The sequence below is a fragment of the Synchiropus splendidus genome, chromosome 1, assembly GCF_027744825.2.
Source record: "Synchiropus splendidus isolate RoL2022-P1 chromosome 1, RoL_Sspl_1.0, whole genome shotgun sequence".
Classification (NCBI taxonomy): Eukaryota; Metazoa; Chordata; class Actinopteri; order Syngnathiformes; family Callionymidae; genus Synchiropus; species Synchiropus splendidus.
In genome coordinates, this window is record NC_071334.1 from 14,626,118 (window position 1) to 14,651,397 (window position 25,280).

The 25,280-nt window shown below is 40.7% G+C and overlaps 1 protein-coding gene across 3 annotated transcripts; it reads right to left on the reverse strand.

The window, feature by feature from the left end:
* Positions 1-234: 234 nt before the first annotated feature.
* Positions 235-24,930, reverse strand: rxrgb (retinoid X receptor, gamma b). Of its 3 annotated transcripts, none has more exons than XM_053875511.1 (10): positions 24,772-24,930; positions 8,213-8,445; positions 3,257-3,401; positions 2,989-3,168; positions 2,101-2,261; positions 1,765-1,894; positions 1,361-1,493; positions 1,175-1,266; positions 884-989; positions 235-717 (listed from the first exon to the last, which is right to left on the reverse strand). In XM_053875511.1, exons 1-10 carry the CDS (start codon positions 24,800-24,802, stop codon positions 570-572), a joined length of 1,359 nt encoding a protein of 452 aa, XP_053731486.1. In that variant the 5' UTR covers positions 24,803-24,930; the 3' UTR covers positions 235-569. The 3 variants fall into 3 exon arrangements, with proteins under 3 accessions (XP_053731486.1, XP_053731477.1, XP_053731496.1); XM_053875502.1 differs by lacking the exon at positions 24,772-24,930 and adding an exon at positions 17,620-18,431; XM_053875521.1 differs by lacking the exon at positions 24,772-24,930 and adding an exon at positions 9,332-9,544.
* Between the last annotated feature and the right edge of the window lie 350 nt (positions 24,931-25,280).

A 25,280-nucleotide genomic window follows, 5' to 3' on the forward strand; every position in this document is an offset into this window, starting at 1 on the left:
TAAAAGCATTGTAATTGTCGTTTTAGTTGACCGTTTATATTCAAATGTGGGGATCATATGAAGCTGCTAGCAAACACATTCATTGTGTAAGGCCACACTAGTTGAGTATGTAGGCACAAGAAGGAACCAAAACCACACTCATTCACATTGTTGTGATCTGTCTTAGAATTTGTCAGACACACAGTAGAATTCCATTCATTGCAGACAAGAACACCAACACATTACTTAGTCACTTTTAAATAAATTTATTCTGCAAGAATTCTCAAGTGTATTAAGAAATACAGATGTCATCTGTTTTTTTTTATACAATTCCTCTTTGAATAAAATATGATTTGCATTGGGTTGCGTTTAAAACACCTGAAATTGCCTATTTACATGGGTAATGTGTTAACAATTCTATTAGAATTTACTCCGACAGTGAACCTCCCCACGACCTCACAATAACATTATTTAAACACTTTAATTAACCGTGATAAAAAATACAATGTCAATTAAGTCTTTTTTAATTCATCTTCATAGCGCTAACATCACAGGTGTATGTACAGGGGAGAGGGGGCGGAGGACAGGGGTCATGTGATCTGGTGTGGGGCCTCCAGCATCTCCATCAGGAAGGTGTCGATGGGCGTGTCTCCGATGAGCTTGAAGAAGAAGAGATGCTCCAGGCACTTGAGGCCGATAGAGCGCAGAGCAGGGAGTCGCAGCAGCAGCTTGGCGAATCTGTCAACAGGAGGATGGAGAATATGTGGCAGTGTTCATAACCGAAATGTTGTGCAACTGTTTTCTTATCTGTTGTAATCTTTAAATCCGTCTATTAAATAAATACATTTTAAATCCTGTTTTTGTTTTTTGCTGCCATGTGAGAAATCTTCAACATGTTTCATACCTGCCGGGCTGGTCTGGATATTTCTGTTTGGTGTATGATTCTAAAGAGGCGTAGACCTTTTCTCTCAGGCCTTCGACCTCCGGAGGATTAGAGAGACCCTTTGCATCTGAAAAACAACATTGTCATAACAGTTTACACCTCAAACGTTACTGTTGAAATATTTTCTTGGGCATTCATTTCAAACGTCTCTGAATGGCTCTCATAAATCAAATTTGTAGCATGCATTCTATTTCTTAAGGAACCCACAAGGGGGTTCTCAATCAAAGAAAACGTTTATGAACACTGACTCACCTGGATTAAAAAGGACGATTGCACGGAGACAGCCGAGCTCCGTCTTATCCATCTGCATGTCCTTCATTTTGGAAACTAACTCAGTCAGGACTCTGGAGAAAACAGCATCAATCGATCATTTTTAAAATGCGAGGACAGCTTAAAGCAAAGAATGACAGACATTTAAATCTTCCATATATATCTTACCTGTCAAATATGGAGCCCACGCCAGCACTGTGGGCGCTGCTTCTGTGTACGTGGAGACCAGTGGCCAACAAGATGCCGTCTTTTACCGTCACAGAGCGATGAGAGAAGGAGGCGATGAGAAGTTCGTTCCAGCCTGCAGAAAGGAAACGTCAAGTGTTACAGTCGGGGCAGAAAATCACCTGAGAGGCCATTTGTAAGATTACTTCAAGAAACTTTGCACAAATAAAGCTCTACATTATTGGGAAATATGGCATAAGAAAAGGATAACCATCACCTTTAAGACATTTTTGAAAATACAATTTATTCTGATAAACACTAGGAGGAAGAACCAAATACTCGCTCATAACTGCCAGCAGGGGTCAGTGTTGTTGCAGTATTAAGAACACTCGACATAATGGTTGTACCTGCTCTTAGAAGGATGACCTGGTCATCAAGTGGCAGTTCAGAGAAGTGAGGAATCCTCTTGGCCCACTCCACAAGAGTGAAGAGCTGCTTGTCTGCTGCTTGGCAGATGTTCGTCACAGGGTCGTTGGTCTGGAGCAACAGAGGTATGCAAATATCATCACTTAAAAAATAAGTAATGAAAGAGAAATCACACAAAACAAGAATTGCCCTGAAACTACAGAGTCTTGTGTTGGTGTTCCATTTATTACAATGCAATTTCATAATAAAGCCTGCGGCACAATTGCATCCTACACATGAAACTTTGTCTCACACACACATTAAGCAGTGACTCTCACCGAGTTCCCCGGGCTGCCTTCAGTATAGGTCTCTGTTTTCGGCTCAACTGCCAACTCAGCATCCAGAATTTTGTCCACCGGCATCTCCTCGTTGAAGCTGCTGGTGGACTCCACCTCATTTTCCCCTCGCTCCTTCCCACGTTGCCTCTCTTCCTGCACAGCTGCAAACACACATAGAGCATAAATTCAAGATTTTAAAATCACTTTGAGAGGAAATGCCCTTCACTGCTATGTGCTGTACGCGTTACTCCAAGTCTTAAACAAATGCAAGGGTATTTTGTTCATTTTTCTATACATGCGGTCTGAAATTGATCAGCTGAGGAGACTTGCTCAGCAGAGTTCTAATCGAACAACGACGCTGTCAGCATCTTCGGATTTTCAAACCAAGATAGTCCGTCACATGCAAAGGCTCCGTGTGAGAAAAGTGTGCTTCTGAAATCATGTTTCAGCTCATGTACGCAACATCCTTCACAATGTCTGCAACCACATATGAAGTTTGTACTCTGTTGTGACAGTTATGAGTAAGTTATGACTTCCTACAGGTTGTGAGATTGTCTGTGTTCAATAATTGAAAAACGTATTGATCTGCATTAAATTCTCAGACAAGATAATTGGACATGAAGAGATGGCAAAAGTCTGTTTTTTATATAGACTTATTGCTTCTATTTAAAAAATGACCACATTATACACATAAAATAAGTGTAGATCAACAATATTGGCTAAAATGTAAATCATAATACAGTATTGTATTAATATAACCATGCAATAACATAGTATTGTTACATTAATGGACATGAGATTATGTTCACAGGAAGAGTCCCCCAAATATCAGCACCCAACATTTCAGGTGTTTAAAAAGACAGAGAAAGCAGGTAGTCTGAAACGCACCTTCCCTCTTCATGCCCATAGCGAGGCACTTCTGGTAGCGGCAGTATTGGCAGCGGTTCCTCTGGCGCTTGTCTATCAGGCACTCCTTGCTGTCTCGACAAGTGTAGGTGAGGTCTTTTCGGACGGTCCTCTTAAAGAATCCCTTGCATCCTTCACAGCTGTACACACCGTAGTGTTTCCCTGCATGGACAGGGTTCAAATCACATCACTTTCTAAGCCACAAGAAGAAGGAACCACGGCAGATGTGAATGGTGATTCGAGGCTGTACCTGAGGAGCGGTCGCCACAAATGGCACAGATGTGCTTTGACATTCCCCCGGGGCTCATACACTGATAGTTGAGGTTCCCCAGGTTCTGCAGACCCGGCGGTGGCTTGATGTCCTCTGAACTGCTGACATTGTTCATGCAATTCATCTGAGGAAGGCAGGAAGTCAGAAGGTGAAGTCAAGGTGGCTTGAACTGCGTTCAACAGGAAGTAAAGCGGAAGCAGGACAGATCATAATCACATGACACTCGCTCTCTTCCGCCTTCTGTTTTTTTTACACATCTCACTCGTGTGAGAATGACATCCAAGGAGGCCCCACATGTCTGAGGTCGTCTTACAGGTTTCTGTTGACAGGAAGAAATGAAGGAGTCACATGGAAAGGAACTGCAGTGCCTCGTACAAACAGCAGAGGGGGCAATCTGTGGCGTGACAAGGGGAAGATCCCATTGATAAGACTTGACTCATCAGCCTCATGATATCTTCAGAACCATGAGACAGAGTGAATCAACCAGAGAGCCAAGGTAGAACTAGGCTACCATGTTGTCACTTTCATACTGTACACGTGGCAACATCTCAGACTAGGGTTTAAAAAAAACAAACTCACAGACAGACAATGGCACTTTGTATGGTTAATGAAACATGAGGCTCGGTTTCATATTTTGTCTTGCTGCATCATTCATTAATTATTGATTAAATTACAGTTCTGGTCAAAGCGAGAGTCCCGCACTCACAGGGCTTAAAAAATATTTATATAAATTTTAAAAAGGCCAATGAATGTGTGTGTTGTCTTTAGGCATTTCCACTCAGGGCGTGTGGCAGAAAGTCAGCCTCCACTACCTTAACCTATCTTGATCATGAGCCCAAGTGACACCTCCTCTTCATGTCAACCTTTATCATATCCATGGACCCCAATGGTCCTTTCTCATCTTCTTTAACTTCTAACATTCTTTGTCCTCTGTTGCTCCACTCCTCATGTTCCAATCAAAGTCAGACTTCCATTAACTTTGACTCTAAACTTCTCCTTGTGACCGGACCCTACAATGTACTTGCTTCTAATCTTGTCCTTCCTTGTCAGTCCGATTGGAAAACAGTGTATCTTCAACTCTGCTACATCTATCTCTACATCTGGTCTTTGTGTTGGCCCAACCCATCTTCACTCAAACTACAGATTCCTGTATCATCAGCAAACATCATACTCCAAGAAGACTCTCCCGCAACCTTGTCAATCAGTCTCTCTGATACCTTTTTATCGATAACGTAAAAAAATATATATATATATCACCATGAAATATGCATTTTTAAAATTCAAAAGAAACTGGAGGAATCAAACTGGGAGCCAACAACGTGCATACTGGTTGGTGGACAACATGGAATTATTTTAATATTCTGCTAATATCTGGGATACTCCCATCTTCATCCAGACCAGCAGAAGCTGAACCTCTTCCTTAATGTCCAGTCCTCACAAGCAAAGAAACTCTATAGGCAGCAGGTGGCCCGAGGGCCACATCTATTCTATGGGCCTAAAGAATGAATGTTTCATGTAACTAAGAAGGGTTTGTGGTTCGCTGACCAGAAACCGCACCACAGTATTTTGCAGATGATGTTCACTTGGCTTGTTTGACCTTCAGCTCTGGATGGATCTGATGTGTGAGAGCAAGAGCTTCACTCCAGTCTGTCTGTTACATGAGTGAAGATCTAACTAGTGGTCCGTCGGGTATGATGAATGAATGAAAAGATTGCAGAATAGAGAATTGAATAGAATAGAGGGAGACAAACAGGGGACCATTTGAGACAGGATGGAAGTTGACCATTTAAAAAGGAGAAATCTAACTTGTGAAAAAAGGTGGCCTTCAAAATATTATTTTTCGTTAAATGTGAGTTTTATGTAGTTTTTCCCAGTCCATTTCGGACCAATGGTAATGCTAGACTCAATTTGTAAACGCCAAATTTTCACAGAGGATGTGCTTGTGACTGATAACGGTTAAAAAAAACATTAAAAAAAAAAACTACCAAGATAACAATTGTTCAGTTGTTCAGGAGTTTATCTTTTGCCATGCAACATGCATGCCGTTATACACATGGCCACCAGATCGCAAAAAGAAAAACATTACTTATCGTTGTAAGATTCATTTATTTATAGACTTGTTTATTGTGGATGTGATTTGCCACAGGCATCTCCGCAGTGTCCCTGACCTCCTCTGCTGATGATGAATGCACTATGTGAGTCGGGAAAGCTCCAAACATGAGTTACGCTGACAGTAGCTAATAAAAACAGTCACAATTTCTGGACCTTTAGGATAAAAAGGTCACCCCAAACCATTCTGCTTGTGCAACAGTAGCAGGATCTGATGGACCTTTCAAAGATCCAGCCTTCTGCGCATCTCTACCTTTCAGCTTTTACCCTTTAACCTTCTATCAACGATGACAGCCAAGCATATGTGTGCACACATAATGTTTGTTTATGTGTTTATGTGCAAACATCTGCACTGCAACTGGGAGCGCAGTTGACCTACTTCTGCACTCACATCTATATATTTGATGTGGCAACGATGCAGAGGACATCCTCGCAGTCTCCTCAGGCTTTTCCTATCACTTATTTACAACGTGCACTCTCCTCTGGATATTCTCTAATGGCAGACTGAACTCTGACGCGGAGACATTGCCCAAGACAAGGCTGTATGTCTTGCTCCGTAATGAATGTTCTGTAAACAAAGCGGTTGCAAATTCGTCTTGTGCAGCACATGGCCCTGAGGCAGGAGCTCGTAGCTGAGTATTGGACTCTCTGTTTACTTGCTTATCAGCGGCTGAGTTTGAAGCAGCAGTGTCTGTTTACAAGTGAAACTCACCGTTGGAACCTGTAAAACATATTTCTGCAGAAAAGAGGCGACTTGAAGTGTGAATGGATTATTAATGCTTCATACATTCTTAATAGAACATATGCTAAGGAGAACATACAGAATCGCGCATGTGGGGTCAGTCTTAGATTTGAATGTCCCACTGAGCTCCGAGGGAGAAGGACAAACAGAAAATAAGGGAGTGAATTCATGAACTTCAACAAAAGGACTCAGTTGGTTGCGATGGACAGGTGACCTGTCCAGGGGGTGACAAGCGCTTGTTATTAAAAATGTATCTGTCCATTGTGTGTTCTGTGTCAATGTTACACACCAGACACAACGACTATTTTGACAATCGACTCGCCACCAACTCCCTTCTCCATTATTCAACTACTCAACATATGATGTGTATTGGCTGACGAACATGCTAGTAGTGTTGTAAATGGTAATATAAAAAAGAAATGTATATGGTTTGATGTTAAATGTTGCTTTGATATTTTAAATTATAATTACCCAAAATGTGGTTTCAAAGGTACTATGTATGTTAGGCAGCTGTTGCATCTCACTTTAGGCTTTGGTGGGTACAGCGGGCCATTTCTCCACTGAGTCCGGATCAAAAAGAGAGCGATGATAACAAGACACATGAAGCCGTCAGTCTGCCAAGTAGCATCGATAACAACTCACATTATCATGTCTCACGTGATACTGTGACAAAACACGTGGGAATCATGAAGATGAAAGAGTTCATTTTGATAATGAGAGTCAGACACAGTTGTAACCATATAACTATCGCACACGAAAACACAAGAATGGCCCACATATTTTCATGTGAATCTATAAAACTAAAGATTAGACTTAGACTGGATTAGACTGCCTTTATTCTTCCCGCACTGGGGAAATTAAACAACGTGTAACGGAGTAACTCATGATGAAACTAGAGAACCAGTAAAGAATACGATAATGCACTGAGAAAGAGACCAGGTACCGTACCAGATACAAACCCACATCCATTTGGACTTTTTTTTTTCTTAAAAGCGGATCATAAATTGCCAATATGACAGTCTAATAAACACATTTTAGTCATTGAAATAAATAAAAATAAATAAAAAACACATTTTGTGTCAGTCTCCCACTTCTACATAGACAGCCCATGAACTGCAGTTCAACCTTGAAAAAAAAAAAGCACATTGAAAGGGTCAGTTGCCGACGGTGACGTCAAAAAAAGATATTCACACTGCACAACTGCATTAACCCCGCAGGCCCGGATCCATACTGGGATTGAGCAATATGATTGTGCCCTCCAGAACTGGCCTGGATCCACACAACCAGCGTTCCACTAACCCTCTATATGCTGGAGTGATGTGTGCTTCTATACGTGAGGGTTAAGAATTTAACCCAGTGAGTTTTGTCATCGATTCCAGCGTCACTTAAAGAACGACTCGCCTGAAGCCCTGTTCTTTATTCTGAACAGTAGGGTTTGAGGATGTCAAACTCTACAGTTATATAGTGTATATAGTGTCTACAAAAGCCACGCAGAAAGGATCAGTGACATTAGAATGAGCAACAGTGCATCTACCAGAGAACACAATGGAGAGCTAAAACACACACTATAGCTTTCACTCTCTTATTTTATGAAGCATCAAAATGATGAGTCGCACACAAAATGGAAAAGACGGCAACAAGCTAAGAAATTAAACACTGAATGAATTTTGAAAATCACATTTTGCTTTAACCCTTCTATTCTAAATTCAGGCTCCAGTTAGGTTTGGTTTAGTCTCAAGGATTACAACTGCTCATTTGAGTTTTTTATTTTTCATTTTGTAAGTTAGAGTTTTCAAAATCACACTTTGCCAAATATTACGTGGTAATATTGCAGTATCAGAGTCTTTTTCTTTGTAGTCGGATCCAACTGACATCTCGGTGCTGAAGTATTGCCTCACAGTCTTTTGAACATACAGCCCTGTTTTAAATTGGGGAGTGTAATCTGTCTCAATATGAGGTACAGAAGGCGACGGCAACTGGAACTGTACAAAAACTACATTCTCCAAAGCAACATCCAGAGGGTTCAGTGGAAGGCGGTTTCTTAAGCTCATTTCTAAACATTCTGATTTCATGATGTTCCTCACCTGTGGGCTGCTGAGCGCTCCAAAGTTCATGTTAGGTGTGGACGGCAGCGATACTGGGGGTGAGCCCAGAGATGAGGAGATGACGGGGTAAGGTGAGGTCAGGCCATTCATGGGCGAACCCAACGAGGACATGGGGGACTGCAAGTGCCTGGAAGTGCTGATGACAGACGGGTGGCCCACCATGCTGTGAGGTGGCGGTGCGTGAAGGTGCGGATGGGCTGTGCTCATGGAGTCTGGGGAAGAGGAAAGGAAAAACATTATGTGATTTTTGTTATGCCTCGACTGGAATGTGAGGAAGGGGACAGAGAAGACATGAGAAAACATCAAAAATCAGAGAACATAAAAGCTAAAATACAGTAATTAGCCATGAATAAATTGCATATGAAAATATATGTCAAACCAAACTCTAATATTAAGCAACATGTTTTTTTTAATGGTTTAATGCAGCAAAACTATGAAGAATTATTTTAAAAAATGCAAATTGAAAATTATCAACCGCAGGATGGTTAACAAAGATTCAGGACATGAAACAACATGAACCATAAAACATTGTTTGGTTTTTTTTGTTTTTTCTTAGCACTATACTTTTGCATGCTTATACATGTCTTTATCGAAACCGACTTACAGTTAGGACCAATGTACCTCCGTTCCTCAACAGATATTGGCTACTCACTCAGTTTAATAATACTCATCTGCGACTTTGGTTGTGACATGAAGTCCACCTGATTCTGGTCATAGGGCGCTGAGTTTACATCTGATGATGTCAAGTGACAAGCTGACATTTACAAAAATGACCTACTTAGAGGAACTGTCAGTCAGCTGGCTAACAGGATGTGGTGTGCAATTTCATGCATGTGTGAAATTAGCAGGACGTCCATTCATAGTCAGCCCACATTACCACAGATATGACAGAGATGTGTGGCAAAGCGACAACGAAACCAGTGAACCAAAATACTGTAAATAAATAGTTAATGCAACAGATGTGGTCGTCGGGAGGCTTAAAAAAACAGCTGTATTTTCTCATCCATTTTTGGAAAAATGGAAAAAAAAGCTGTTGTATTTTCAGTTGTCGCCTCCTCCATCTAAACCAACCCAGTACATCCTCCCTATCACACATACCGCAGCCATGATCCTCATCCAACACTGTCCAAACCACTAGAGTCTCCTCCACATGAACGGTCCAGCCGATATTACATACAAAGAGAGATGTGAAAAATAATCAGCCAATGTTGTGTATTAGAACACTACATTAAAAACTGAAAACTGAAATACAGTACATCTGAATGAATGACTGTCGGACATAATGGACACCCAGAGATCCTGTACGCATCACATACGCTTCCTGTTTTAATGTGGATGCAGGGCAGCCTTCACTATAGGAATCATATTTCAACTGGAAGTATCTCAGTTGGAATATTTCAAACGAAATACCATATCAATGACACTTCATTACAGAATGAAGAAGGACATTTAATGCCATGTTAAGATACCAAACAAAACATAGAAATGTGGCTGTTGCTAGTGGCGATATAACAAATATATGATTTTATTCGGTTTTTTTTATTTACTTTGTAGAGCCAGAACATCCATCAAGCGACCCATACTTGTCCGCATCACATGTTTGTGTCTTGCTCTTACATGTGCAACAACACCAAATCATGCATCCACACACACCAGTGTGTCGAATACAATACTGCATCTACTCTTCATAGGGCAAATATTTTTTGCTACATCCAGTCATGAAATTTAAACATTTTTTTTTATGTGAAAGATATTTCTCATGTTCATGTTAGTCATAAAATAGAATTTACAGTGTTGTATTACATGTTTGAAAGACTTGAAATATTATATACTTTCCGTCTTTATCTCGAATCAAACATAAAAGGGGAAAAATTAACAAATGGGAGAAATGGAAAATACAGGTGAAACTTTTGGTCACTACTCAAACTTGAGCCTTGGCTGTCCACTGCCAAAATAAATAGTCCCTGTTTTATGAATATGACTTGAGGCAATATTGATTTATTATTCATCCAGAGTTATGTTTTCACAGTGTGATGGATTTAGAAGCAAAAAGAATCACACATTGTCTGCTCAGATGTTTTTACATGAAGATACTAAATCAGAGTGTGGCTCACTCACTCCCCCGCTGAATAGCAAGGAACAGATGTTGTGCAACATCCTGTTTAGCACATACACTTCAGCCTCCACCCCCTTTCTCCTTCTCCAACTTTCTCCACAGCACGAGCAAGCGCTGGAAGGCAAATTTGTTTGGAGCAAAACAACATAAATAACAAAACAAGTGGACTTGGTGAGGCTTTTGCAGGAAACTTTTTTAGAGCAGCATCTGGTTATAACGTTTCCTATTTAGAATATACTGTACATGATCTGGATACACATCTGCCAACAGAGATGTTAGGACACATGGGGCCAAAACTGAATGCAAGTAGCATTGAACTGCAGACTGTGACCTCAGAGAAGTGTGTTCCTGCGGCCTCCGACTCCTCAACAGGTATCATGTTTCCTTGGCCTCAGTCAGAAACATCTCCAGGCTCTAACTTCACACCAGATAGGTAAGAGAGCTCGCTGACTAAAGGTTTGTGCGTACCAAAACAAAAAAATATTCAAAATTATTTCATGCTTGAGCTCATGCTCAGGTTAGAGGAGCATCAGGTTTTAAACACAATTCAAAGTTGCACTTTTGACTGGCTTGTGTGCACCAACTTTCCCGCCTCCTGCTGTGCACTTGCTGGAGAAATCCAGGACACAATCCAACAGTACTCGTGTCTGCTTCGCTTGAATTTAAATCTCACATCACAACAGATTTTGACTGGAGACGGAGTCTGCAGTGTGAAAGCCCCCTAATATTTTCACAAGCTTAATAGCTTTGATTGTTAATCCTGTTTGATTCTGTGATACTCCAACTGCCTCTGGGGCTTCAAAGGCCAGTGTTGCGTGCCACTGAAACCAACCACTTACACTCATATTTAGACACGAACTCAAATCATTTATTTTTTTACTTTTAAAATCAACATTTTCCCAGCATGTTGAGCCGCTGTTAGAGGGAACTCAAGAAAGCAAGAGCATTTGCGCCACATCATCTGAACCTGGCCCCCTCCATGCTGTGAGGTTGCAACACTAACCACAGACACCTCCAGTGGGCTGTCCCAGTGGAAAAAAAGGCAGAATAAAACAACAATATAAATGGTTGAAAATACACAGACATATTTCACTTTGTCTTTGTTTAGGATTTCAAAGAAACTCGGGTTCAGTTGAGGTCTCAAAAACATGTACTTGGATTGCGTCTATACAGCACAAGACATGTTGAGCGTTGTGGGAATGCGGCTAAAGCAGACATAATTACACTGCATGCCTTAAAGGAGTTGGGTGTATACAGTAAGTGAAGATCTGGAAAGCCAAGCATTCTTTCTATAGGGTGCCTTTGTGAGCCAGGGAGGCAAAATAGATGCACTCTGCAGATCTATTGAAAAAAGCATGAAGAATCTAACAAGTGTGAGGAGCTTATTAGTTTATTATTGACACTGAGGTGAAGCCAAATGAGTCTTGTCACCGGCAACATTACAGCCATTTGTTTCGCTCCTCTGTCTATACATAGCAAAGCATGAGCGTCTGAGTGTAAACAAACGAACACAGCGGCACAGAACACCTTTGACCGTGAGCGGCGCAAACCAAAGGTCACCTGTTGCCAAACGACTGAGCCAAGTTCACATTTCAAATCTTCAGTTACAGTGTCCATTCCCAGAATGTACATGTCGCAATATGTAACCCTGAGGCGCAGACTGATATATTAAAGACAGCTCTCCTTTAAGGCTATTTCTCATTTAAAGTTCAGGATTATATTGATCACGACACACACAAATACACACTCCACTTGACACTCGTAGCCAGAATTTGAACCAGATCTTGGGACTATTGAAGAATTGATCATCTTATTAAAACTAGTATTGTATTGTTTTGATACTTAATTCCACACTGAAAAAAAAGGTCTGTTGCATGATCGAGACCACAATACACGGGAGACCACCGCTGTCCAGTTGGACAAGACACAACATGTGCATGCTGCATTAAAACTCCCGTTGTCATGTATTCACCACCTGTTGTACGGATGATTACGGCATCGATTGGCAAACCAAAGCTGCACGCGTGGTAGTCTTCTGATCAACAGGTTTAATGAAACATCACAGATCACAAAACCCACCAAATCCCCCTTAATTGCCGGGTAGCAGCCCGATGAAGCACTTAATTCCATCAGCCAATACTCCACTAACTAATATCTCCCCTCTGAAGCCGGGGTAGTCGACCATGAGTGAGTGGGCCGGGAGAGATGAAAGACACCAGGGCTGGGGGGAAACAGAACAAGCGTTCACATCAATCAGATTAGCTTCCACAAAGAGGGATCTTCAGTTTAGACCCATCTGTGTCTGGATCAGCCTTTTTCCTTCATCTTGCATCTTTGCACAACATAACTTGACTTGCTAGTCTGTTGCAGACAACACCTAAGGTGAGTTCCAAGAGACGGTGAGTGGAGCTTTACAGTCGGGCCAACCGCGGTCCATTGCACACGCTTAACACCACATACAAGTAACATGGTTATTACAACACACACATTAGTTCCATCACAATCAGCAAAGAAATTTAAGTTTATAAGTCATATAAACTTCAATTTCTTTGCTAAATGAGGGTGATGTCAGACAATTTGTGTCAGTAAATCCTCTTACACCGGGTTAGTGTATGCAGCTCAGCAGGCCAGCTGTCAAGAAGGTTGGAGAGCGAGGGATCGAGGCAGAGCGCGAGGAAGCGAGCGGCGGATTCAGGGATTCAGGCTTGGAAAAGGGGGAGGGCGGCATCCTGCTCACATGATCAAGCTTCCACACAAATCAAATCTCCCTCATCGCGAATATTAGATCATCAGCCGAGGAAAGCACCAGTCGTTTCTGCACAGATGTGCCACAAAAACAGCCCAATCCTGATCCATGTTGCGCAAAATGGATGGAGGAAAACAGGAGGATGATATGATGCAGAGCTGAAATTTATTAACTCCTGACTTGTGCATCAATTTCCAGCTGCCGCAAGCATAAAGAAACAGAACACTGTTTTCACATAAAGCCATACGGCTGTGACAACACAGAGCAGCTGAACTTCACTGACCTCAAATTCTGCCCTGCAGTGAACTCCAGTTTTGTTTTTATTTTCCTAAAAACAAGATTTAAGGCACAACAGCCCACTAGTGTTGAAAAAAAGCATACATAAGAAACAAGAAGTTAGTGAGTGGATAACAAACAACATTGTTTGCTGAACTGACCTGTAAAATTGTACTGATTTAATCACAAAAAAGACTAGTGAAAAAACATTGAACAATAATTGTTCATTTCAGAGTTACTGGTAATTGATTTTACTGTGGCGGTATGATTTGAATGTTTTGCCTCAATTGTCTTGTATCACATGCCAGTAGTGTGAAATCGGATCATAATAATTTATGCAAACATGTAACTATCCACGGACAAACAAGTGGCTTCAAATACAGTCAAAAAAATGACTGACTAACCAGGACGTTCAGCCTTATATTCATAAATATAATATTCATCCCAAACCTATTTTAGCTCATACATTATTTATCATGTTTTGAGAATACATGACTTTTAGAGAACAAATCTTGCCGGTGGTTATTTGAAGAACATGACAACGAAAATGATTCCAGCGAGACGCCCATGGCAATGGACACTTGACTCTCTCAATTCCCTTAGTTTTGTCATTGAGCATATGTTAGAAACACATTTATTTACAAGAGTTGCAAATCTGCAGTGTTGATATGACTGTTATGACTGTATGATATGACAGGTGATTGCCATCGAACTGACCACCACTGTTTAGAGTGTGATTATAAACCTTGCCATCATCAAGGATATATTTAGCCAGAACACACACTTATGCATGGTGAACATCATTGCCTTATAACCTGTGGATATTTACACTGTTGTACAAGACATTCTTTGTTTCTGTACTCAATTTAAATGAAGGGTATTTTAATACCATTTCATGTTTGCCTTAATTTACTTGTTTAAACGGGAATGTTCACCAGTAGCAATTCTTGAATAAATAAGAATCATCTTGTTCAAAACACTTCTTCTCTTAAGGTGAGGAGAAATAAACAGCAACACTGTCCAGTGTGACCACCTCCTCTAGTATGAGTGAATTACAATAAAAAAAAAATTTTTTAAAAAGCATTTCACCACTGCCAACCGCATGAAATACAAATTTCACTAAAATGAGTGAGCATCAACTTCCCGTCGAAACTCTGTATTAACAACTCAACATTTATATTTGACTTTGTCGTGCCACATTGTCCCATGTTTTCCATGGAAACATTAAGACATACATAATCTGTTTACTAACATGAAATCAAATGACACATAGTAATGCTTGGTGACATTAAACAAGCCTGTGCTCCTCAATCCGAGGCGTGATGTGTGACACATCCAGTGACATTCAACATAGTGCTTTCCAATGTTTCTCTTTCCTCTTCCTTTTACAAATTCACCTCATTCTGTCTCTGTGGATTTAACACAAAATCATAGTGCTGTCTGATAAATATGCTCCTGCTTCAGTAACGGCTCATGTTCATCCAACCTAATGTTTTTTTGCATCCTGAAAATGAATACACAGTCAGAACACATCCATAAATGATCCATGCATTAGTTTACTGGGATAGTCCACTCCATGAGCCTGATGATCACTTGCTGGGCAGGAAGCTGCGTCAAGATGCGACGTATTGGATGGTCGAGTTACCATGGCCTCTTTTGTGGTGAAGAATCAAATAATCTGATTCAATGCTGCTGGGATTCAGTCCCCTGCGGCCAAAATACAAAATGACTGCGAAATATCAGACAGTTCAAAAGTAGAGGTTTCAGCCATAACAAGGGTTTTTTTTAAGCGCCAATGGAGCATGTCCAAAACGATCACACAACAAATGGAAAATGTTAATGTTATTTGAAGTCGCCACTGCTACAAAAATGACTTGGAAACTCTCGTTTCAATATAATCTTCAGGCAAGAATTCAACTACAGTTCAAGTCTCATGTCAGTGTGTAGAAAGTGTTGAAGCTTAACAGATATTAATGATAAAAATGCATTTCCTGGTAATAAACTGTCATAAACATATAACCTGCGAATTGTGAATATCAAGTAGTCGAGATACAACTTTAAATGACATTAAAGGAACCTTTTCAAAGAGAATCGCCGATAGCTGCTGTCACCAAAGTGAAGACTCACATCTTGCCAAGATGCCAGGTGAGCCAGTTTTGTTTTTATTAACAAACTGGTTTGTTTAGACTGCTCCAAATCCCTCACTGACTGATATTTGTGATCAGTTGAGACCTGAACCGATTCGCAAGAAGGTGCTTCTTTGCAGTTATTGGCCAGTATTCCAATGTGCACGGAAGCATTTCCAGGGAGGGAGCCATTTTGCAAACTTAAACGTTTGCAAACATTTGCATTTATATTTCGAAGAAAAAGCTATGGTCCCTTTAATTCTCGACAAAGGGACCTTTACTAACGTTCACATGAGAAAAGTCTGACAAGACTGCAGCACTTTCTCAAATCCCCAGCTCCTGTAGGAGCAGCAGCCTCAGTCAGGAATCAAAAACAGTCAATTGAGCCACCTTTTCATCTTAAGTGTATATGAGTGCTGCATACTATCTTTTAGATGCTACCAAGAATGAAATCAGAACATGGCATGAAGCACTGGACAGCAAGAGTTCATCCACATGATAAGAGATTTCCTAGAAGTCGAAGGTCCAAGAGGAGGTATACAACCACAATGCCAAAACAAACACACGCATGCGCACGTCCTCCTGCTGTGACCCTGTGAGCCTGGCTAGAATGACCTGCCCTCTGGACCTAAGTGCCGAACACAGAACTAGCCAGATGGAAACAGCAAATTCATCCCCAGTCTTAGCATTGCGTGTTCATAGAAACGCTTGTTCAAAAGTATCTCTAAAGAGTGTACATTTAATCAAATTATTCTTTCTTTATAGACTTGTTTATTGAGCATTAAAAGCAGTATACTGAGTTTAAAAGAGGAAAGTGTTATGTGTTACTCATGAATATACACTAGATGTATCACTACAATAATAATTTAAAAAATGTATTGTTACTGAACATTTCAATGCTTTAGCCAATATGGATTTTAGTAAAAAGTAATTCTCGTTTTAAAAAAAGAAAACATCTCCAGGAAGGAAACTTGCCAGATGTAGCAAAAGACATAAATATATTTCCAAATACAAATTTAAATACAATATTGGTTGGTTACAAACAGTATAGCTAAAGACAAGAGGTAATAAACAGGAGATATGTCTTCATAACATGAAGCAGAATGTGTGTTGCTTGAGAATGAAACCTCTGGTGTAATGTTACCTTGGTCAAAACCATTTCATTTATACATCACATGTAGGACATATTTTCAAGCCTTCCAAACAAGGCTTTCTGTTTCTGTTAACTACATCACACTAAGGAATTAGAATTTATTCTGGTATCCCAGGGAGATGCTGATAAACAAACATTGCCAGGGTCTTATGAGACACACGTCGATCAAATCCATCAGTGAGACGAATGATTCTTTTCCGTTCCATCCACCCCAGCAACGTTCACATTAAACAGTCTTACGACATTATGCTCGTGTGTGTGCACATCAACACAGATCAAATCAGCGCACAGAGAGGAGGGAAAAGGACAAACTGAAGCGTTTGCCGGTGGATGGATGGAGGGTGACAGAAGCATGATGGAGCGGCATGATGGGATGGGACAGGGCGTTGAGTGATAAATTGATAGTGAAGGACACAGGGATGGGTGGAGGCACGTTTAGCAATGCAGAACAACCACACAACATTTTCTGTGAATGTAAAACACTAGTTAACTATTTTAAATGAAGCACCTTTGGCTAAACCATGAGTTCTCGCCTCCATTGAATACCATTTCTCCAAAGGCATCTCTTAAAAACTCATGTGTTAGAAGTGAAACACAGAAGGGAAAGGCTGGCACCCTGAGACCCAAATAATGACCAATGAAACTGCTTGATGTCTAACAAAGACACTTCCCCTTGAGTGAGTGTGACAAACATAGTTTACATTTTCTCAGTCATTACTGGAATGGTACACAGTAATCCCTTTTACTTCGTCCATAAAATCTGTTTTTTTCATCTTCACAATAAAGTTAGATTTTATCATAATGACAGAAATTTAGATTCAAAATGAACCAAAAACTGCAATGACCATTGAATATTAGAATCACTTTTTAAAAAATAATTAATTAAAAAAATATATATATCCCCATCACTAAATAAAAATGATCACTGGAACTGATCACTGCAACATTACAGCAAACATCTCTACTCACAGTGACCACAACCAATCTCGCCTCCGGGACTTCCTCCAGTGGACAGTGACGGCATGGGGTGCCACATGCTTTCAGCACACCACTGGCGGGCAGCCAGACACACCAGATCAGGGGTCAGACTTGGGTGCCACAAAATGACACAGACACTCCTCGACTCCACTACTTTTCAGGAAAGGCACAAGGTGGGGGCATCGACGTTCGGCTGAAGAGGCGGAGTCCATCAGATGTGGTTATAGGATTACCCAGATTATCCTCCCCCCGGAGATCAATCCCACAAGAACTGTTTGCAATCCAACTGCTCAGATCAGCTGCCAGCAAGCCATCGTGAGAGCACAAACGCCTGTCCTGTTGGCTGAAAACATGGACGGGGGCCCACACAATGTGGGACCACAACAAGAAGGACATGGGCTTGAGTTGTTCCTAGACCTTTATGATACCACCGCTTACCCACTGTCTTCAAATATTTCATCTTACCTAGAAAACCTTTCTCAGTCTGCCTCTTTAAGCTATGTGTATTTGGATATTAAACATTACAATGTAAATCATCTTGAGCTCAAGTGTTTATAATATGAACTTTATTCAGACCAATATGCAATTGAAAGATTGAAAGCTGCTCAGTGATGACTGTGTTAAGCAAAACATTTGGACATTGGACCGTTTGCGCGTTTGTTCGCAGATGATTGCTAGACTGGGGAGAGAAGCTTAACTTCAGATGTCATTAAATGTAATTAAAAATAAACTAGAAAAAAAGGTCAAATCTATTTTCTAATTTTCTGTTAATATAACATTCAACAACACTCATTTATATTTTTTTACTGTTTCATTACACATTTTACTGAAACATGAAAAACAGTGATTATAATTTCCATCTTGTGTGACTGAAAACAAATGCATCGATTTCAGTATTTATTTATCTGTATTTTTAGTGTTGGTGCGATTAAAAAAAAAAAAAAAATTTACAATGTGAAAGTAACAAGTTAGTTTTTCCAATCTCTCTCTATAACACTTGGATCGTTCTCAACTCTTTGACCGTGACCTGAGAGTTGCCTCTCGACATGTCATTAGCATGTTTGTGTGTTTAACATAGAACTCCAGGAAGCCAGGGATTGTCTTTTTGAATGTTGGCTTATTGTATCAGAACACCCAGGGCAAAGTGAAAAGCCAGATGCAAACATGAGCCAAAAATATACCTTAAAAACAAAGAAGAAACAATACATGACAAAGCTTAAATAAACTGTGCAGCTGAGTGTAAAAGTTATGTAGAGACCATCTCACTTCAATTCCTGCTTTAAGATGCCAAACAGGGTCGTAATGATAAAACTGAAATCACTGAGCGATAGTTATTTCACACAGCATATGTGTTTCATTTAAAAAGGTTGTAAAAGTCAGCAAACACCCCTCAATTATAAAGTCAATACTGTCAGACGAATCCTACAATGTGTTTCCTCTGAATCACAACTGAGCCAAGGTGAAGGCCAGCTCTGTGCTTTAAATTAGCAGAAGTTATTGCAAGCCAAAGTATGTAAAAAGCATAACACATCAACAGTTACTGATTCGACCACTTCACAAACAACTAATAAACGTCAACAGTCAGGTGATTTAAAGCTGCGGCTGCTCAGTTTAACACACTGTTTGCATCACACACTGTTCTTCAGTGATGGCCAAGAGTAATAAAATCTTCTCACAAGGCGAGATTTTTGGCATCATTCTGCAGTCTTTGAAATCCATTCCATTTCACCAGAAGTGGCCCATATACAACGACAAATTGACAAAGAGACGCATATTTCGCAAGGACAGACAAGACAGATCAACAGTTACAGCATTTCAAATGGCCTATTGAAGTGGTTCTGTTACTGTCACCGAGTTGTCGCACTTTCTTCTCACTTGCCAAATATTTGGCATTTTAACAACTTGTTAGTGTTCATACTTGATGATGAGGTGTTCCCTTTAAATAGCTGGCTCATTTAAAATGAATCTGCTTCAACCATCTGAAAATTAAAAAGCTGAATGAGTTTGGCCGTGATCCTTATTGAAATTTTGACCCTGTGCAAGTTAGCCAATATAAACTGAGCTGTAAATGTCGCCTCATCAACCTCACTCCTAATTAAATGCACCCATTAAATGTTTTACATTTACAACTACAACTTGTATCCAAATCCAATTTCATTGAAATAAAATTTTAATTGTAAAACTGTAAACAGATCAAACGCCCTCCAGACAAGCTAATATTAAGCTAATAATAAACAATGAACTTTTTATGTCGAAATGTTTTCCAAGGTCACTTAATGTCAGTCACTATGTAGTTCAGAGTCATAAATATCTTGCAAATATAAGTGGAAGTGTTACATTAGCAGCAGCACTTGATGCTTATCGAATCTGTAAATTTGCCCTGACAAGTGTAGAAGCAGAATATTCACACTGATATACTGCATGACAAAAATATACTTGTGTCTTTATAGACATTCAATTTGATTTTCACTGTTTCCACTGATGCTTTGTATTGATCCAAAACTGTTACAATTCAGTGTTTTTATGGTACCATTAAATTGGATTTGTTTACTTTCAATGTAAGGTGACACAAGAAGTTGCCTTGTTTTCTCCATATGCAGTGTATCAATATGTTTCTGTCCCATCTTTGTCACATGTTTGGTGAGTTGTCAGTGGCATGTAATCACTTTGGTTTGCATAACGAAAAGAATCACAGACAAAATCACGAGTACTGGAAAAAATATTGTTCTATTAGACAACAGCCTCACTTAAGAGTAGTTCAAGTTGATGCTGACAACAATATGCGGTATAAAATATAATAATAAATCAAGCAAGGAAAGCTGAGCCAAGTAGACAGCAGGCTGGGTTGAAAACCATAGCAGAAGAGATCGGTCACATCTGCAGAACTAGCACGTACAGTTGTGTCTGTTTAGCCGTGACAGTAGCGCGCTGGTTCATTTTGTTCCACGAATTCTGTCACCTGGAGGTGATTAGATGTGCTCCGTACGCATTATTAGCAGGCATTACTCCATGAATAATTTCAATTTCTCACCTGTGTGGATATAAAACAAACAGAGTGAGAGCCTTTATCAGGATATTGCCTTCATGAGCCTCTTTGTAAAACATGTAAAATGTGACTTCAGTGTAAAGTGATGAAGATGAAAAAACACTGAAAACGGCAGATCAACATTTTTCTGAGATGTGAGGAAAACATTTTATTCATGTTGCCTTGCTGGGAAATGTCTCACATACAGTAAATCCAACCTGCTTTACTGGATCCTGCTCAGACAAATGGCGAGAGATGCATTTTTTTAATCATAAAAAAAAAGTCCATCTTACAGTATTATGATACAGTAGCTGCTGACAACTGGGAGCTCAACATTTTTTCTGTAGGAAAATGAGTACAACACAAACTGTAAGGCTGTTGCAGACTGTTTTCGTTTCAGTCAGAGAACATTAATGCTCAGACTGGCAGGAAAAAAAAACTCATTGAAGACAATCCGATTGTACAGTAATTGCAAATAACATACATGGTCACGTATAATCACATGAATATGACTTAATTGCTAACAACTGACTGTTGCTCTGCACAAAGAAAGATGAACAATGCATTTTTATGTCATACGCGTGTACTTACTTGAGCTTAAAGCACATGCATGAGTCTCACAGCCAAACACACTTGCAGCCTGTGGGCGTTTCAAGGTCCTCAGCTTGATTAAAGTTGGAGTTAAATCAAAGCTCTGACCTTCTTTACTAATGACTAATTACTGGCAATTAGCCCAGAGAATGTCCTCTGTGCGCCCCCTTCCTTTTCCCCTCGCCTCCTACTCTCAAGTAGCTCTCCAACAACCAAGACAGGCAGCGTTCACCACTCACATGCTAAAGCACTCACACCTTCTAAAGTACCTGTGAATGGTAAATACTGGTCCCGTTGGAGTAGGAAACAAGATTCTGCGTCTGAAGTTGCACGGGGATCTATCTTTTCAAGTTTTGTTAATAAAAATTGCATGATAATACAATGCAAAGATGATTCTGATTCTGAACAACTATGTATTTAGAAGGATCAGCTTCACAAGTAAAAGCAGAATTGAGGAATAACAAGATTGAGAAAGTGCAGCATGTGAGGAAAATGATTCACCCAAATATTGACCAATGACTGGATAAACAGTTGCATTGCAACCTTTCCAACTAACATCAACGAACGGCAACGAACGATTATTTTGTTAGTCAACTAGTCACTGACCACCGTCGCGATTAGTCGACATGTACAGGTTGACAAACATGGCTGACAGTAGAGTTGTAAATACAGTAGAATGTAAATATTTGGATGTACGTTAAATGTTAAGACTTAAAACTGAAGTGTTAATTGCTGTTCATCTGTCCTTTGTGAAATTGCAGGTTATGGGTGAAGGTGGTTCCGAAGCCCCTGGCATTTCTCCTCGTATGGTGGTTTGCGCTAAGGGAACGATGACATCACGACTAGTCAACTAGTGAACCTGTTAGCGACGAAATTAATAGTCCATCATAGTTGACTATGTTGACTAGTTGTTGCAGTTGAACATTACAAACTGCAAATGTGGATATTGTCATGCAAAAATGATGATTAGGTGTACTCGTGCTCAAGACTAGTCAATGTTAATTCTGTGAAATTGGTATATATCAAAGGTTTCTCCTTTGGTTTTGTTAGTACCTTAGTCATCATCACCAAAATGATGCGATAAATTCAAGCGACAGTCAATGCAACAACTATCGGTCGGCTGAGGAGGCTCTGAGGACGTGAGTGTTAAGACATGCAGCAGAAGTGAGGTCTATCTGAATAATTTCATCTCCCCAGTGTGTTTCTAATAGTATCTTGTAGAACACAAAACAGTTTTTTGAAAGCTTGCACATCAGCTCTCACAGACATGCAACTCAGATTTGACGTCAGAGACAGGCTGTCTGATGGAAAGATTGACTGACATGTTGTTGTGTCTCTAAATGTTTCTGATAATAGACAGGATTTACAAGCACCTTTTTTTGCACTTGTCCATAAATGTGCTGTACTCTGGGGACACATTTTACCACTATAGGTCTAGATCCAAAGTGTACCTGGCATTAGTTTTTATTTCATGGAAAAATTCCACATTTTCAAAATATACCAAAGAACCCAGACTCTTCTCCATAAAAGACCTCACAGGCCGAGTAAGTAGCATTTGTGTGTTTTATGCTCTTCGTGTGGATCCTCACAGAGGCCTAGCAGGTCTAAAGCTATAGAATCCTTGAGCAAATACCAGCAGAGCGCCACACCCTCTCTACCTGTGTGGTTTATTTAACTCTCTGCGAGTGGGTGGAGAAAGCTCTGTGTGCGGACTGGCGGTTTTAAAGCTGTTTCAAATAGAACCACCCACATTCTTTAAGTCACATGATAGCGCGCACACATTGGCTGTCGGATGAACAAGAAATATAGGATGACTGGATTTTTGCAATGAGGAAGTTTGTGTCGGAGACGAGAGTTCACCTCAACTAGCATGACCCCTGTCTTCACTCCTCATCCTCTTTATTATCCTCCTGTCACTCTCCATTCTGACCTTAACTTCCCAAATCTGTGGCTACAGCGTTTTCATCAGAGAAAGAGAACTCGCCAGTGTGTCTAGAATCACTTCCGCAGATGGGATGAGAAAAATGCTGTGCTAGGGAAGGAAAATGCTGATGGCACCTAAAGCAAGGGATGGGCTCCCTTGAAAATAACCTTACTTGGGAAAGCTGAAAAGTGCGAGGTCTTTTCAGAGGAACCAAAATTCACTCGAGAAACTTCCAATCTCCATTAGGCAAATTTTTCGGCCACATGTTTTTATGCTTCTGTATTTCGGAGTCCACTGATGTCACTTGAGCTTAGTATCAGTGGGCAAACAATGGAACATTTTAAAGGTCTGAATCATATAGCAACAACAAATAAATTATTTAACTTAAGAAATATTTAAACAAAGGTTGTAATACAAGGAATATGCGAAGGAAATCAACCACAAGATCTGAACATATCGTATTTTGCAAAACCTTGAAAGGTTAGTGGAAAGTCATATCAATTGTCAAAAAGTATGTTTGAACAATTCATATGTTTGCTTTGGACTGTACAATGACCTCTGGATAAACGGCCAGACAGCGACAGTTGATGAGCCAAATGAGGCCCCGGGTCAGTCTGATGCAACAGAGCAGCCTGCCAATGCACTTGAAAGCAATAAATCTGCTCAAGCAGACATAAAACTAATTGCACCACGGTGAGTTTGGATATTTCAGTGTGCCTGAGAGATGACTCGGATGGAGGGGACGCTAGACCACACATGCCAGCTGTTTGGGGTACAGCGTTCCTGTGCCCGTGAGTTATTTCATTTCCAGTCAAAGAGCTCTGTATAATTGTTAAAGGCATTATACAATCCTTAACGCTTAACTTGTTGGCACTGCCATGCATGCAGAAAGTGGGGTGCAGGGTTGACCATGTGCCATGTCTTGAGTCCATCTGGAAAGTGTGGCTGAGTTACAGGAGGACACCACATGGATGTGGGTTTGAATCGGGGCTCCTTTGGCAACATGGTAAAAAAACAAAAAAGTAGAGTTTGCACTGCTTTCAGTGGTGGGGGAGGGACAGGGGGGATATAAAGCACTTCTGATGATAAACCACATCAGCTGGTTCAAGGGCAAAGTCAGCCGACTGTCCTGAGTTCAGCTTTACCATGTCGCCACTGACAGATGAGGCTTTGTTTACCACCAACTTCAAGTTTGTTTGCCTTCGCTTAAAGTACAAATCCGAGGAAGAGCCGAGAGCAATAAATTGGGTGTTTGTGTCTCAGACAGAGAGACACACGACAAGCACCATAAATTACAGCAGCGCAATTAAACTGCCAACCTCTGACCTTGCCCGACCCACACCACCGCCGCGGTCACCTGACGTTGCGGTCGCAGCCTTCCTGTCGACCATCCAAAGCGACTAAACGATCACAACACCGGCGCAAAACTTGGATCCGCGATCAGCAGTTGGTGGTTAAAGTCCGCGGGCGAGTAAGCACACGACTCGTAGACGCCATGAAGCGATCACGCACACACACACAGACTCACTCCGTCCGAGGAAAAAACTAGCAAAAAACACCAGCTCATTCAAAGCAAAGTTGGCTCGATAAGAGGTGGACTTACTCAGGTGCAAATACGGGTCATTGCCGTCCATTGCGCTGAGAGTTGTAGCGTGGATTTCCTAGAGTCGGTGCTGCTCCGCATCCCAGCGCATTCCTCTCACAGTCCGACTGAACTCTGCAAGAAGACTGCACGGGGGCCCAGCGAGGGGGGGGCGGCGGCCAGAACAGCCTTCTCCCAATGACAACAGAGGTCCATATCACGATCATGACAAAACATCTCTCCCGCGGCGACTCCGTAGAACAAATATTTAGAGTATGAAGGTACTTGTAGCGTGATAAAATAATGACTAACGTAGATGATCATGGTTGAGACCAAGAGGCTATTTTTAGATCAGCCCAGTTAAGAAGATTTTACTATGATGCACTGTTTTTGTTCTAATCCTGATCCATCAACGTTTAGAACTCCTCGACAGCTATTTCATAGAAGTCTGAGGTCGTTATTAAAGGATGTTTTTAATAGACGAATGGAAATGTTACATAGATGAAACGCAATCTTCACGCACCCACTGA

Coding starts and splice junctions, on each gene's coding strand:
- rxrgb (XM_053875502.1), bottom strand. CDS start 17,686: ATGTGGCACCCCATGCCGTCACTGTCCACTGGAGGAAGTCCCGGAGGC. Junction 1,267..1,360: donor GTGGGCTCCATATTTGACAG/GTAAGATATATA, acceptor TGTTTTCTCCAG/AGTCCTGACTGAGTTAGTTT. Junction 718..883: donor TATCCAGACCAGCCCGGCAG/GTATGAAACATG, acceptor TCCTGTTGACAG/ATTCGCCAAGCTGCTGCTGC.